The 15,859-nt window shown below is 42.8% G+C and overlaps 2 protein-coding genes across 2 annotated transcripts in view; one reads left to right on the top strand and one right to left on the bottom strand.

Annotated features, from left to right (window-relative positions):
• Positions 1-3,327, bottom strand: part of shrprbck1r (sharpin and rbck1 related) — a 9,582-nt gene extending 6,255 nt beyond the window's left edge. Inside the window, exons 1-8 of the mRNA XM_042068218.1 lie at positions 2,760-3,327; positions 1,920-2,094; positions 1,702-1,788; positions 1,387-1,528; positions 1,176-1,266; positions 668-992; positions 393-505; positions 1-72 (exon numbers count right to left, since the gene is read on the bottom strand). The exon at positions 1-72 is cut by the window's left edge and continues 102 nt beyond it. Of these exons, the coding sequence (XP_041924152.1) occupies positions 1-72; positions 393-505; positions 668-992; positions 1,176-1,266; positions 1,387-1,528; positions 1,702-1,788; positions 1,920-2,094; positions 2,760-3,023 (1,269 nt within the window). The 5' untranslated portion in view covers positions 3,024-3,327. The remainder of the gene's footprint in view (positions 73-392; positions 506-667; positions 993-1,175; positions 1,267-1,386; positions 1,529-1,701; positions 1,789-1,919; positions 2,095-2,759) is intronic.
• A 4,522-nt stretch (positions 3,328-7,849) lies between these two features.
• On the top strand, positions 7,850-15,650 carry maf1b (MAF1 homolog, negative regulator of RNA polymerase III b). Its single transcript, XM_042068122.1, has 8 exons — positions 7,850-8,413; positions 9,128-9,210; positions 11,629-11,760; positions 12,260-12,422; positions 13,497-13,618; positions 13,836-13,955; positions 14,155-14,247; positions 14,352-15,650. The coding sequence occupies exons 2-8, from the start codon at positions 9,128-9,130 to the stop codon at positions 14,374-14,376; spliced, it is 738 nt and encodes a 245-aa protein (XP_041924056.1). The 5' UTR covers positions 7,850-8,413; the 3' UTR covers positions 14,377-15,650.
• Positions 15,651-15,859: the final 209 nt, after the last annotated feature.

Below are 15,859 nucleotides of genomic sequence, written 5' to 3' on the forward strand. Positions count from 1 at the left end.
AGTGCTGCAGATCTCACAGCCAGGGCGAGTCGGCTTATTGATGAACGTGCAGGAGGGACAGGGCCAGCCCATCTACACACAGACACTTCAGTTTACAAAGATTCAGACCAAACACATCAGAAAATCACAACGGTGAAGGGAGTTTACATGTGGCATGGTATGCACGATTTGGAAATAAATCTTACATCTGAGAAGAATGTGACAATTTATGAAGTTAAAAGGTCGACTGATATTTAGCAGACGCTTTTGTTTACTATTGCGTTGGCAAATCGAACGAATGATTATCAGTCTCCTGCTCCACCATGCCCGCACAAAAGAAATATAAGACATGATAGTCCACCATGTTCACCAAATACGCAATGCAGAGACCTGTATTGTTAACCTGTGTGTACCTGGTTGTTGTCTTTGTTGGACACAAGGGCTTCATTGAGCTGAGGCATCTCCAGGTGGATCAGGTCACGGATTTCACCAATGCCTAATCTCTCTGCATTTGCTGCTACACTACCTAAAAAATAATACAAATAAAAAAAAAAACAGCAGACTATTATAATCCTCTTTGAGGATGAAGGTGTACTTCTGCCTTTCAACTCTGACAACTCATCATGGTATTGCTTCATTTGTAAAATAAGCATTGTACCAAACAAGGCCTGCCCTGCAACATCCGCACCTGCGATGTTGTGGCCCAGCCTGGGGGGCAGGGTGCTGTAGCCCCTCCAGAGCTGTGAGGCAGGCCCGTTGCTGGGTGAGGCTGAGGGAGCGGGAGGGATGGCCATGGGGGTGAGGGACGCGGCCGTGGAGAGCAGGGTGCTCTCCTGGTCCTGCTGGCATTGCTGCCGGCTCAGGTGGGCCTGCTGAGCCGAGAGCAGGTAGAGGAAAGCCGTGTCGCCGTGCTGACGCACGCCGTAGGAGGCCAATGAGCGCAGCTCGGTGCACAGGCACTGGCCAATCACCCAGCGCTGCACACGTGGGTGGAAGCCATACTCGACAAACACCTAGGAAAGAGAGGAGGATGCTGACATGACACACACACAAAAATAGAAAACTAAACACTATGGGTACACAAATGCAGGAGGGCTACCAAAGAAAGCTGCAACAGGTAAGACACATGACACCTCAGTAGAGTCATGTTTAACATTCAGTGTAAGTCATTAGGAAAGAGGAATGGTTTGTCTGACCTGTTGCTTGAGAGCGGCGACAGTGGTGTGGGGGAAGACTTTCACTGTGACACAGCAGGACGAGGAGGCATCCTCCACAACAACTGCCAGGCTACAGAATGCAAACATAGCACTCTTAAAATGGAACTGTGTGTGTGTGTGTGTGTGTGTGTGTGTGTGTTTGTGTATATATAGACACATCATAGGAGGGTGACAAAAATAGACTCCTTACTTTATCTCTGCATCTTCATAGTTTTTCTCAGAGGGCTGAATTCTCAGTGGCATCTGCTTGCGCGCCAGGGATGCAGCACACACTGAGGCCGCTTGAGTATCACCTGCCTCGATGGCCCGGGACAGCTCCACACACATCTCCTCTAAAGAAAGACGGACAGAGAGACTTTCAGAAGCCACGTGAGGGTCAAGTTGACACAAAGCAAACAAACACCGATTCACGGTCAGGTGGTGTTTACTCTATGGTATGCTACACAGACTCCTGGGAGATGCGTGTAAGTGAGGGGACCATCAGTGGGAATGAGGACTCTAGTACCTGTGCTGGGTAAGGAGGTAGATGTTGGGTTGGGTTCTAGAGGCTCAAGCGCCAGTTGTCCATCACCTTGAGATGAGCCATCTGCCACTAATGGAAGAGCAAGGTAAAGTGTGGTCAGCTTTTTGGGTAATAGCATGTAATTACTAATTATTAATTATGTGATTAGATGGGGGAAATGCATTGAATTATCAAAAGACATGGATATGACGGAGACTGACCTCGGTGTGCCTCCCTAAGTGATGACATCACAACCGTAGCCCACTCCTGTGCCTCTCGCTCACAGCGAAAGTTAAAGGTGATGCGGTCATGTGGGGGTATCGCAAGGCTCAACTCATGACAACGTGGCGACTTCACCTCGTAACGGAGTGTCCTGAGGTCAAACTCTGCGATGGACTGTGTGAAACAAAAAGAGAAGAGTAAACTAAAAAACTTAGACAAGCTAGTGCCTTTTGTATGTCTGGTGTGCTGTGCAACATGACAATACCATTGTTATCATAGGTCCACATATTTCTTACAGTGCATAAAAGTACTATTGAATGTTCTGTATTGTTGAGCCTCCATAATCTCAGAAAATGAATTTGTCAACTCATGAGATGAATTCTATTGGGTAACTTGCTTTCAAGGCAGGAATAAACACTCCTTTAAATCTCTATAACCCTTGGGTAGGAAGAAACAAGAGGTGGTCACCTTTAAATCAACGAATATTTTTCACATACAAAACAGTATAACCTGCAGTATGCTAGGTCTGGTTGGACACTTAGGCCTAAATGGACTAAATTAAATCCCAAGAAACTGCAGGTAGCTGTAAAGTACTGTAGCACCTCACTTGGTAACACGGATAATAATAAAAACAACACGTGACTTGTAACTGTACACTTCGTGACGGTCTTTGTGAATTTACAGTTCACATTAGCCACTGTATGACTTAATTGAATACAAGTCAAGTTTTGCATACATTTACATCTATTCATTTAGTTTTAGAAATATTATATAAGATTTAGCATTTGACTAAATTTCAAATCCCAAAACATGATTGCAGCGGATTGATTTATCCTTACCACACTTCGACCAGTGGTTCCGTTAGCGTCCCTTAACATCAAGCGGAATTCCCCTGCTTTCCCCGGGTCCATGCTAAGCTGAAGCCGAAGAGACTCATCGCCTGCCCCTGGAAGACAGAGCGGTCGTATACCAGAGTGGCATACTGACACCCGCACCGACATCAACACAGTGTTACAGCCAGATTGTGAGGCTCCATAGCCGGGAAGAGAGGAGGACGGAGCTGGTGTTTGGGGGTTCGTCCACCCGCCTGAACTCAGCGACATTTCGCTGATGTCTTCAGGCGGGGTTTACGGTCAAAAGACACACTGTTCCCTCTATGGTTTTCGTCTTGGTGCTGTCGCACAAAATCTGACGTATATTTATCGACCGTCCTCGCGTATAATACCCAGTTTCGTCATTATGCATAGATTTCATTTGCTAGCTTCATGCTAACAACAACGTAGTCTTGAACAGGAAGCGCGTACGCGCTGTAAACTCTCCTGTGAAACGTTGCGCCTCCGACGATGGATCCGAGTGTTGAACTGTGCAGGAGAGAGCATAGCACCGCGCTGGAGCAGCAGCGAGGGGATGTCCAACTTTATTTTGCCAGTGTCCGATGAGTCATCATGAGATCAGCAATTAGACCGTTTTGGGATTTTATTTCATCTCTCTATCTTTACTCTTCTTAACTGTATGCCTAATAGACAATAGATGCTGCTAGCTTCGAAATCTGAGCAACCTTGTTTTCTTACCAATTCGAAGTGGCAATCGTTCATTAATTATTAAGCAGGCTATTTGGCTTCATTGTCAGTCTGTCTAGCCTACCCTGCATCCATGCTCAGGCTTGCCGAATAACTTAATTTCAGTGATTTTTGTATAGGCTATGAAGCATTGGAAAATTTGATTTTTTGGAAAAATCACATAGCCTATAGCCTACTATTTCACACTCTGCAATATTTCTCTACTCGGGCTAACCCTACTACAATAACACGGGGCATTGTTTTGACAGCCTTATGCAGCATCCTGGTTAAACCCATGACAAACTACTGCATAAAGGCTCCAAGCACAGGACTGTGGTGGTCATGCTCTTGTAAACCACTTTTCCTTAATTCGAGCCAATTCTGACTTATACCAATGTCATCCTGGAAGGTTAGTGAAGGAAAAAATCCAATGGGAATTCATGTGCAGTTCAGTGCAATACAGTGCATTCACAATAGCCACATACCATTGCTGAGCCTAAACCCTCATAAAACTGCCTCCAGAGTCTTGTAAAGTGGCATTGTGCATGATGGATGCATTGCTCTGTGTGTTATCTTTCATACAGGCATACTAATGAGAAGAATCTTCTCTATATCCCCAAAACACGCCTTAAGACTAAGGCTGATAGAGCCTTCTCTGTTGTTGCCCCCCAACTCTGGAATAGTCTACCTGTACATATTAAGTCCTCTCCAACCATTGACTGCTTTAAGTCTAACTTAAAGACTTTCATTTTCTCCCAAGCTTTTAATCTACCTTAATACCCCCCCCCCCCCCCCCCCCACACACACACACACACACACTTTATTCTTTATTTTATTTTTGACCAATTTGTGTATTATTTCAATTATTTATTTATTTTCCCCCCATGTTATATTGTTGTTGTACCATTGTCATTGTTTTATGTTTGTTTGTAAGCACTTTGGTTCAACTCAGTTGTTTTTAAATGTGCTATAGAAATAAAGTTGACTTGACTTGACTTGACTAATCACTCTCTGGTATAGGATATGCCTAAATCTGGGGTCTGAGAGCATACCGCTTAGTGTGTCACCGGTGGCCTTGACCGGCCACAGAACACATGACTATATTCTATTGCTCTTCCTTCATTTAGCCTCACAGAACATTGTGTTGAAATGGATTCATCATGCATAGTGCCCACTTTACAAGCTGCTGGATATTCTGGCATTGTAGGCCTAAAGATCGGAGGTTACTTCAACAATTTCTTGAAGCATATTACAGGATGACAATATGATTCATCTGCCTCAAACTGTGAAAGAGTGGTTTAAGGAGGATGAGGAACGATTTTCACAGATGAGTCACCACATCCTGAAAAGTCTGTGGTATGTGTTGAAGAAGACTTTACTTATTAGAGAATCAAGTTTTCTGTTATTGATACAAGATTCTTGGCACAAAATAATGCAACTCTGGACAAGAACAAATGAGTGACATATGGTTGTAGAAATAATGCCATGGTGAATGCATGATTGTGGATCATAAGCGTCACAATAAAAGTCAAGTTTGTTTCATCCATAATAATGGAAATTATTTTATCATTTTTTCAGAGTGAAACAAGCAAAACACTGTAATCAGTCTGTTATTACAGTGTACAGTGCTTATGCCCACTGCCATGCCCACATAAGAAATAAACAAGATAAACATACAAATAATACTACAAGATAATAAGTTAACATTAAATAAACACACATACAACTAGAAAAGTTCTACAAATGTACGTTTAAAGTGCTCATTGTGCTGCCTAACCTAACCACTTGTGGTATAAGATAGATAGATAGATAGATAGATAGATACTTTATTGATCCTCAAGGGGAAATTCAAGGGTCTCAGTAGCATACAGACATAACACACAACATGCACTTACAGCAGAAATGGTAAACATAAGTATAAGTATAAACATAACTAAACTCCACTGTACAATAAAGACAGTAAGATAAGAAAGATAAGAAAACTAACAATACTAAATACACTATATAAATTAAATTAAGAAAGTCCAATGTGCTTGAGGGTGATCAAGCATAAGACGCTTGACAGGGCCGGGACTGGTGAGGTGCTAAAGGGAGTGAGTGTCATGGTGAAGGTGCAAACAGTAGTCCAACCATAGTCCTTAGTTATGTGTGCCTGGCAAGACGCTCAAGAGAGTGAGTGTCATGGTGAAGGTGCAAAAAGTAGTCCAACATTAGTCCAACAGTGCAACAGTGCAAGAGTAAGGTCTAGAGACCAGCATAAATAATATAGACAAATAGCAGAGTGAAGTAAAGTATAATGTAGACAAGGTAAAATAAAAAAAACTATTTCAGTGCAAGAACAGGTTGAGGTAATAGGGTTATAGCCATTCATTCATCCAGTATTGTATCAGAAGCCTGACCGCAGCCATTGATCATGTGTGCTAATATAGCATGAAACTAGCATAGCATGAACAGTGTAGCAGTAAAACAGTAGTGAAAACATTAGGCTGTGTACATTAGTAAAACAGCAGTAGCAGTAGTGGTCAGTACTCAAAAAACATGGACATGAGAGGGTGGAGAGGCAGACAGACTAAGCAGAGAAGTCTATCTCTCCTCTTCCCTTTAGTGAGGCATTGAACAGTTCAATGGCCCTAGGAACAAATGACTTCCTCAGCCTTTCAGTTGTGCATGGCAGTGAGCGAAGTCTCCAGCTGATCAAGCTCTTTTGGTTTTTGATAGTGCTGTAGAGCGGATGACATTCATTGTCCAAGATGTTGATCAGTTTGTTTAGGGTCCTTTTGTCAGATATTGAAGTGATGCACTCCAGTTCAGCTCCCACTACAGAGCCAGCCTTCCTTACCAGCCTGTCAAGTCGCCCAGCATCCTTCTTCTTTGTGCTTCCTCCCCAGCATACCACTGCATAGAAGAGGGCGCTGGCCACAACAGACTGATAGAACATCCTGAGGAGCTTGCTGCACACATTGAAGGACCGCAGCCTCCTCAGGAAGTACAGCCTGCTCTGTCCTTTCTTGTAGAGTGCATCAGTGTTCGCTCCAGTTTATTGTCCAGGTGGAGACCCAGATACTTGTAGGTGCTTACCACCTCCACATTGACCCCATCAATGGAGACTGGTAGCAGAGCGGGCTTAGACCTTCGGAAATCCACCACCATCTCTTTGGTCTTTGAAGTGTTTAGTTGAAGGTGATTGAGTTTGCACCACTGCACAAAGTCCTCCACCAGGCTCCTGTACTCCTCGTCTTGCTCATCCCTGATACACCCCACAATTGCAGTATCATCAGAAAACTTCTGCATGTGGCATGACTCGTGTTGTAGCAGAAGTCAGATGTGTACAGGGTGAACAGGACAACTAGCCTGGGTGTTCCCATGCTGCCTTGCGCGCGATTTGATTCACGCTGCTAAGGCAGCCTGGAGACCATGGAGCAAATTTTCGCCTGAGATAGGGAACCAATCACAGAACAGGGGGGAAAGCAAGACGATGATGAGCTATGCACAGACGCATTTAATAGACATCCGTGGCACCCAATAAACGGATCTGGGCATTTTTTTCAAATACGAGAAAATGAACGTTTGGTTCCCAGACCACGTCTCATTGAGAAGTGGTGGCACAGGCTACAGGACAACAATGTCCATACAGAAGTTCAGATAGTCAGTAGTGCAATGTGTGACCTCCTCTAAGTCCTTTCCATTCAGTAGCACACTCCAGTCAGTGGACTCAAAGCAGTCTCTCAAAGCCTCGTCCGCTTCCGGTTCCGGAGAGAACATACCGCTTAGTGTGTCAACAGTGGCCTTGACCGGCCACTGCACTTCATAACCTTGTTGTCTAACATGGAGAGGGTGACAAGAGTCCTGCATAATCTTAGCTGCCATTTTCTCCCATAGTATACTCTATCAATTGTAATTGACAGCCCATTTTTCCTGCTCTTTTGTTCAGTTTATCAATATTCTTCTCGGGAAGCCCTGCATTCCCTCCCCATCCCACAACACAGTAGCTCCACACACTACACATAACAGACATAGCAAACAAACAAATTTTCATTACATCAGAATATGGTCAATGAAATATATATATATATGTGTGTGTGTGTGTGTGTGTGTGTGTGTGTGTGTGTGTGTGTATGTTTTAGTCCGGGCAGTGTATTTTACAGTGGTGGCTACAGGAAAGGCCTGTGGCTTGCAGCCAGACCTAAAGGTCTTAAGGCTTCTTAACAAGATAATTGCACCATTTTAGCTATTTTTTAAACTAAAGCACCCCCTCCCTTTTTTTTTTGACGTGTGTAGATTGACATGCGCAGCAGCCAATAGCAGTATGTGTTTTCCTTCCTATTCCGTTAAGAGGGAGTGGTCTTTCACAATGGAAATTTGTGCCGATCAACATTTAGTAGGCGGGGTGTGTTCAGATCAAGACCAACAGCTTTGCTTAATCGCCATTTCCAAACGTTCACTAGCTACAAATAGCAGTCAGTAAGATTTTCAGCTGTCGTTATAAAACAGATTTTAAGGACCAATCGATCAAGTCGCCGTATTTAACTGCGACTGTGATCTTTTTCAGGACTTTAATATCTGTCAGACGCAAATCGGGGATGCTGCGGTTGGAGTCTCGGAGCCTCAAACGATCGTTGGATTTAATGTCGCATTTAATCGCTAAAAGCAGTTTTTCGATAAAGGAATGCGCGTGTAGAACATGTCATTTTCGACCGAGTCATTTTTCAAGATGGTGAATTTCAACATAGCTATTTTAAATTGATAACATTTGCGCGACCTACAGTAGCTCAGAGGAACCTATCTCCTAGTTGCTAGAAACAAAAACATCAGCTGTTTGTGTGTGAACTTTCAAAATACCAAACAGATTCTTGTAGCCTACTGCTACAATATCAGTCGTTTGTTTTCGTCTACAAGTTTCGGTTCGAATTTCCAGGCGGAGAGAAATAGCAAAGGTAAGAAACTGATGCTCTTTCTTATCTTGACATAATGAGCTAAATGATCGCCAGACTAAACTCTTAACTGTAACGTTGATTTGTCTATCAACGTTTGTTATTTTTGTCTGGCACCAGCACCAGTACAGCTTTAGCTAGTTAAAAGGATTCAATCTATCCAGTAACTAGGCCTAGTGGATGACAGTTTTCGAATGAAACTGGTTGGTTTCAACAAGGATATCGTCGGTGTAGCTTCTAGGCTCGCCTGACCTAGAAGCTAGCTATGAGGAGCAATATGAGTGGGGGAGGGGATGATGAGCCCGAAGTACAGGATTGTTGTGTTTAAAATGTTTTGCTACCGAGGTCGGTGCTGTCGGGGTGAATCTATTTGAAACATAAACGTACCTAAATATACAATTGGCAATAAATAAATAGGAGGTCTCTCGTAACAGCAGACAATTGTGATCTTGTGATCGTCATACAGAGCGGTCGACACATAAATGTCGATACTGATTTGGGCCGTGTAAGTTCACAGTGCGTGCACTTCCTCATCAGCTTGTACTAGGCCCATCTTATTTGGTGAATAAGTAACAGCAGGTTGCAGTACAAGCAACGTGAAATTACACATACAATTAAAATGTGCAGCTGGTTGTATGCTATTGTTGACAGCAAGCTAGGTTTTGACATTTAATTTATTTCTTCTCTCTCTCTCTCTTTCTCTCTCTCTCAACGTAGATGAAGCTGTTGGAAAACTCCAGTTTTGAAGCACTGAGCTCTCAGCTGTGTGTTGAAACAGGAGACTCAAACATCCTTGGCAGGTACTGACCTATCCGGCATTTGGCACCACTGCTGTCTAATTATCCTCTACAGATCATGTATCTAGCTCTCCACCACATGACATACACTAGGTTATTTGTTTATACTTTCATCTGACAATAAAAAGTGTGGGGTGTGTGTGGCCAGCCCTCTTGAACTTGAGTAGGCCTAAACATAGACATAGCCACATTGAGTTTTGACATGCATCTTTAAAGGGCATTGTGAGTTTCATGTAGTCTGCAGAACATTCACTGAAGCCTGTGAAAGTATCTATCTATCGATCTTTGTCTATCTATCTATAGGGGTCGATGTACTTGTATGTACAAGCATTGAACATCCCCATTTTGGACTAATTTTAATTTCTTACATTTAACTAAATCTCTTGAGTTTTTTTTTCTTTGTTTACTTCTTACTGCCCATTGCCACTGTTTTTTTTAACTGAGTTTGATGCATTTTCCCTTCTGTTTGCATACATGTGCAATCTTTGAAATCTGTATGAGGTTCTGTTTAAGTGATGAGATTAACACTGCCCATCTGTGTGCAGGCATGGACACCAAGTAGAAAGGAGTTACACGATACAGCAGTGGAAAATCTTACAGGATTAACACACAGATACATGGACACAGACAGACACACACACTCACATGCAAAAAGCGAATTTTCATTTAATTTCATATTTATTATACAGGACAACGGAAACGGAATATGGAAATACTGTGCATACTTCAAAAAACAAATATGTGAACATTTAAAAAATATGGTCTTGGCAACAAATGTGTGTCTGATAGTCTGTGGAGAGTGTCACTAAGTACTGAAAAGGCAGCTTACTGATTACACAGTGGACCAGGACTACAATTAGTACAGAAGCATCATCATACGGCAAATTATGCAGCTAACACAAAGTTTCTTTTATTGGAATGCCCTACCTATTTGCTGTTAAGCTCAGTGACATAGTGTGTGAGGTTACCCGTTTATAAGTGGGTGGGTAGGCAGGCTAACATGGATATGGTGTGTTATGTAATGACAGGCTGACTGGCTGATAGTGTTGCAGGGTAATCTATCTCTCTTGAGGAGTCATGATGTTAATGTTATATTGCAGACTAGAGGAATGTTGTCCTCTGTCAGCCTACAGCGGTTATCCAGGGACTCTGTAACAGAGAGTGCCACCAGAAACACACACACACGTACACAGCTGAGTTCTCTGTGAGCTGCCAAGTGCACTGGTATTTAACCTGCTTACTGGATTAGTGCAGACCAAAGCTGCATGACAACAGCCAAAAAGAGAAGTGCCACTCAGCAGTGACTCCAGCTGTGAGGTCTGATGCAGACGCTGTTTGTGTTCATCCAGCAGTCAGACACTGAAACCAGCGCTGTCCCATATACACATGCTCCGCAACGTAAATGCAATACTGATCTAATGAAGCTGGATATTAAATGTGCGTGTTAAAATTCACTCTCTGATGTAATTTCCTACTTTTACCACAGAGACAATCACTCAGGCAATTCGTGTTATGTCAGTACATGCAGAATGAATACTTTTTTAAACCAGCTGTGGAAACATGCCCAGGCTTGTCTGCTGGAAGTTTGGTTTCAGGGCTCATTTTAAGCCTGCTACCCTTGGGCCTCTTATTGCTGGCCTCTTGTGTTACCTCCAGCAAACCAATGGAAACTAGGCCAAGATGTCTGTCATGTGGCCACTGCGACCTTTACCCTGACACCATAAATAGTCAGAGCTCCAGTCAAACTCCCAGCCAGGGACTGTAGGGTTACACAATTTGTGCACTTACATAACCATCAAGAGGGAAAAACAAACACCCGCACAGCTCTGGTCCCCCCATGACAAGTCAGGAATCCAGACACACCTCAAATAGACAGGAGGCGTGTGCTGCGACACATTTAATGTTCTTGAATATTTTGCTGTATCACCGCCAAATTTAAAATAAGTCTTGTGTTTTTGTTTACTTAAGTAGCTGAGCTGTGGCGTTTGTGCTTATGCTGTAGGTTCAGAGTTTTGGTGTACACTTGTAACACATGTGTTGAACTGTGGTTTTGTGCAGATCTGGCAACACTGCTTACGCTGCTGAGCTTGAATACAATAACATCACAGTGTGCGATATTTCCTTCCGTTTTTCACTCAGACATTTGATTCTCTTATCATTGAAACAGGATATCCTTTGGTTTTTAATGGGTAAAGTAACACTGAGATGCTACTTGCTTGTCTACTTACTTCACCTGTATACAGGACAAAACCAAAAGTGAAGGAGCCACATCATTCACCACCAATGACATTTATGACATGTATTAAAGATCCTTAAACTTGAATTTCCCCTGGGGATCAATAAAGTATCTATCTATCTAAAGAGGATTAAAAAATCTTTCTCTTCCATTACACTAACACCGTCTTCTGTGTTTGTGTGCAGGATTGAGAGTTACTCCTGTAAGATGGCCGGCGATGACAAGCACATGTTCAAGCAGTTCTGCCTGGAAGGAGAGCCCCATGTGCTGGAGGCCCTGTCCCCCCCACAGTCCAGCAGTGCCCCCAGCCCAAACCTGTGAGTGTCACCTCTGCATCATCACCATACTTCAGACCTAAAGCAATCACTCGCACCACAACATGAGCAGATCATTGGTATCAGTGTAGGACTAGCATTCATCCATCTATTCTTTTGCTTATCCTGAGCCTTCAACCACTTTATCCGTTCTACTGCAGTTTATGTTAAGTCTAGCAAAAGGTGCAGGCTACTTAACGTCCTAGGCTTATCAAAATGTTCCTAGCCCCCACCTTTGGGCCCAGTGCTACTGTACTATGCGTACTATGTCCATGCCTGCATGTTCTCAGTGTTCCAGCACCACTACGTGCAGCACACCATCGGCTTGAATGCTTGGGGGGAAAACTCCAACCTTTTGTTTTATTACGAAAGCTCTCTTGTAAAGGACCTCTCCAAAAAAAAAAGAAATAAACATTTCTTATTATTGTCTAATTCTTATGGTCTATTAGTAGAGCTAATTTCAAAGGATTTGTTTTTTCTCCCCTTTTTTAATTTGATTTAGGCTGGGGAAGAGCAGTGAGGATGGGGAGAACCCTCTGAGTGACAAGTGCTGCAGGAAGACTCTGTTCTACCTCATCACGACCCTGAACGAGTCCTTCCGGCCAGACTACGACTTCACTGCCGCCCGGGCCCATGAGTTCAGCCGGGAGCCCAGCCTCAATTGGGTCCGTGTACTTTGCTAGTCGCTCGTGTAGAACCAAGTCACTGCCTTTATGTCTAGGGCTTTCCTTTCTCAAAATGATAGCAAGGTGGCGGAATCGGCACCATTCTGTTAGCGGGTGGCATAGCAACAGATGGTGTGTTTTGGAAATTTGAAATGGCCTTATACCAGCCTTACACCAAACAATTGATTTCATGGTCACTGACAAATTTCTAATGTCAAAAGTAAAATGAGAGCTATGCTAAACTCCCAAGCTGTTTTAATGAGTCTTCATCTCATGCAAATAGTGACATGGATATTGGTGCTTGAGAGCGCTCACCTATCGATTGATGACACAGGAGGCAGTGTTACTAGTGTTACATGCTAGCCTTGTTGATTTTCTGTTGATAACTAGAGCACAATGGGAGGTAATCGCAAAAAGAATGTAGCCGCAGTGTTGCAAATACCAACCCTGCGGGAGCCAACTGTTTGCAAAATCATGGTCTGTGACTAATGACACATTGTTTAGATGTGAAGGGGTGTTTTCAGAGTCCTTTCAAAGTATTATAGTGTATGGTTAGATGGCCATGAATTTAACCTTTAAAAAAATGCAAGCAACAACACCAGCCATACTGCCATAGAATTTGCATATGGCTGGTCTCCAAAGCAACCATCATAAGGAAACTTGTTAGTTGAGTTTCAGATATAGAAATCTGACTAGACTGTTCTTACATGCATCGAGTGGTAATTAAATAGTTTAGTCTCCTATTATTCTTGTATCTTTATGGTTGCATTGCATAGGGACACACTGAACTACCATGCTTGTCTAGTACAAGCTTGGGTTGCAGGATCCCCATAGCTTCCCTGTAGTCATAGTTTCATGACTATGCGTACGTAACATATTACACAGAATTTCAGTACCTTATTGGACAGATAGTATATTTTCCTTCTTGGGGATTCCTCTCTGTAAAATATGTATTGGAACTGTTTTATCAAGCTGAATACACAATCACTTGCTGGAAATCTGCAAAACATTAGAGTAACACCTCTGGAAAGTCATTTCTTGTCTGAAGATGTTTTTGTTTGCTATTGCCCTCAGGTGGTGAACACTGTGAACAGCAGCCTGTTCTCAGCTGTTGGAGAGGAGTTCAACTCCCTGGGACCTGAGCTGTGGAATGCCATCGACCAAGAAATCACCCTGCAAGGATGTGACATTTATAGGTGAGGACAGAGAAATGAAACAAATAAATAAAAAAAAAAAAAGAAAGTATAACCCTGATAGGTGAAGCAAGTCAAAGCCCCAGATGTTTGGGTTGTCTTCTTTTGTGTGTGCAGTTAGAATCCATGTGTGACTGCTAATGTCACTTAAGGATCATTTACTCTATATATTTCTAAACAATTGTTGTCTCTTGTTCTCTTTCTGCCTGTCTCTACTTAGTTACAACCCTGACCTGGACTCTGACCCCTTTGGAGAAGAAGGCAGCCTCTGGTCTTTCAACTACTTCTTCTACAACAAAAAGCTGAAGCGCATTGTGTTCTTCACCTGCCGCTCAGTGAGGTCGGTCTCACTTAATAGTTCTCTTACCAATTTTGAATAACTGCAATCTGCCATCTAAAGTTAATTGTGATAACATTTCAGGGTTGCATTGATTCAGCTTCATCCTCAATGATGGTTTTAAAAATGTGTTTAACTGTACGTCAGGGTTTTCATGAAGATTCCATAAGTCATCAATTAACAAGTGCTGTGGTCTGTGCAGTGTCCTCAGTGGTTATGGCCGCGGTTGCCTTGACAATGAGCTGGACATGGAGCTAGACGATGAGGAGGAGATGGATGGTTTCACAGAGGACAGGTGCGTTCACATGGCAGCCTTTAGCAAAAGCTTGTATAACATTTTTCAGTCAGTATTTTTCCCTCCTAACTGATTTTTTTTCTTCTCTTATCTTTGTCACTTAGGTTTCCCAGAGCTCTGTGTGTGTAAACTCTCTCAGGGATAATGCTGAAGACCCACAACAGTCTTTCAGCAAGGCATCTATACATCTTCATTTACTGCCCCTTCTTTCTTTTATATGTTGGAGTGTTTTTCCATATTTCAGTCATCGGATGAATGGACTACCACCTTCTTTGCCTGAAAAGCATCAGCTTACATATGTACATACACACACATATACGGAAACCGAATATTGGATGTGAGGTCCACACATCCCATCCCAGCCCCCCCACACACACACCTTGGATTAGTTCATCTTTGAAGGTAGCCCTGCAGACATGTAGTGTCCCGTCCCGCCCCCCCCGTCCCCCCAAAAGTGCTAAGGTCTAGTTACTGAGCCTTTTGGATCCCTGCCACAGTCTCTCTCCACCCAAATTCAACAGACATTTCTCCCTACACCAGGACCAGCCTCTACATGGACTGTTTTACAAGACAATGATGAAGAGGATTTGCATGTTAAGATGAAGAGAATCCATAGACTTTTACTGAAGCTGGCTATCTTTGTCATGATGTTGGGTGTCACGGCCCTTCAAGGAGATGTCGTCGTCGTCGTCGTCGTCGTCAACATGCATGCAAGCAAGTTGTTATTGTCCGTAATGGCTGAACAGTTCATCACCAGCAACAAGGAGAGGGAATGGGCTTCTCATCCAATCACAAACTGAACTCATGCCATTGTGACTATAAGAGTCCCTGTGATTGGCCATGCTATTAAGTGTGCATTTTCATTTGTTCATTCATTCTTATTTGTGTCTGTTTGTCCTCTGTTTACTACTCATTTCAGTCTCTCGACAGTATTCCTATTGACAGTCAAGCACTGATTTGGTTTAAACAAAGTAAGTACACCCCATAGGGGAGTGTTTGCAAAGGGCAGCCATTGCCTCCCGAATGTGCGGGGGTTAGAGCTACTGGACATTGTTGAGCACAAATAGGCGTGACCTTCAGATTGCCAGCAGATGAAGATTCAACATATGATTTGGAGACGCCTTCTCTTAAACCAGTGCTGGGTGTGGCTTTGGTTTGTTTGTTGTAGGCTACTACCCATAGTGTCAGTTTTATTGTTAAAGGCCTCTAGTCATTAGGAACAATTTGTATGGGAGGCCCTTGGAAGCAGGTACCTTTGGTGTTAAGTGCTGATTAGCTTTTTTGAACCTTTTAACTGACCCTTAATTGTTAATGGTCGTTGAGTTGCTCAGATTCATACTGTATGTCCTTGTTTTATTTACACTTTCAGCGACTATTATGAATAAACTTTTATGTGTTGTAAACTTGCTTTTGTCTTATTTAGGGATGCATTTTTTGAGATAAAAGAGAAGATTAAATGTTGGCATATATATGCCTATTGGCTGTCGATACTCAGATAAGTTCTAATTGAGGACTAGAATTAAGATGAACAATTGTCACAAGGCCCAAGATCCATGCTATACGTTTAATAATGGCTTAGGCTTACTACCGAAAAGCAAATGATTTAGTATGT

This window comes from Alosa sapidissima, chromosome 17, assembly GCF_018492685.1.
Source record: "Alosa sapidissima isolate fAloSap1 chromosome 17, fAloSap1.pri, whole genome shotgun sequence".
In the NCBI taxonomy this organism is placed as follows: Eukaryota; Metazoa; Chordata; class Actinopteri; order Clupeiformes; family Clupeidae; genus Alosa; species Alosa sapidissima.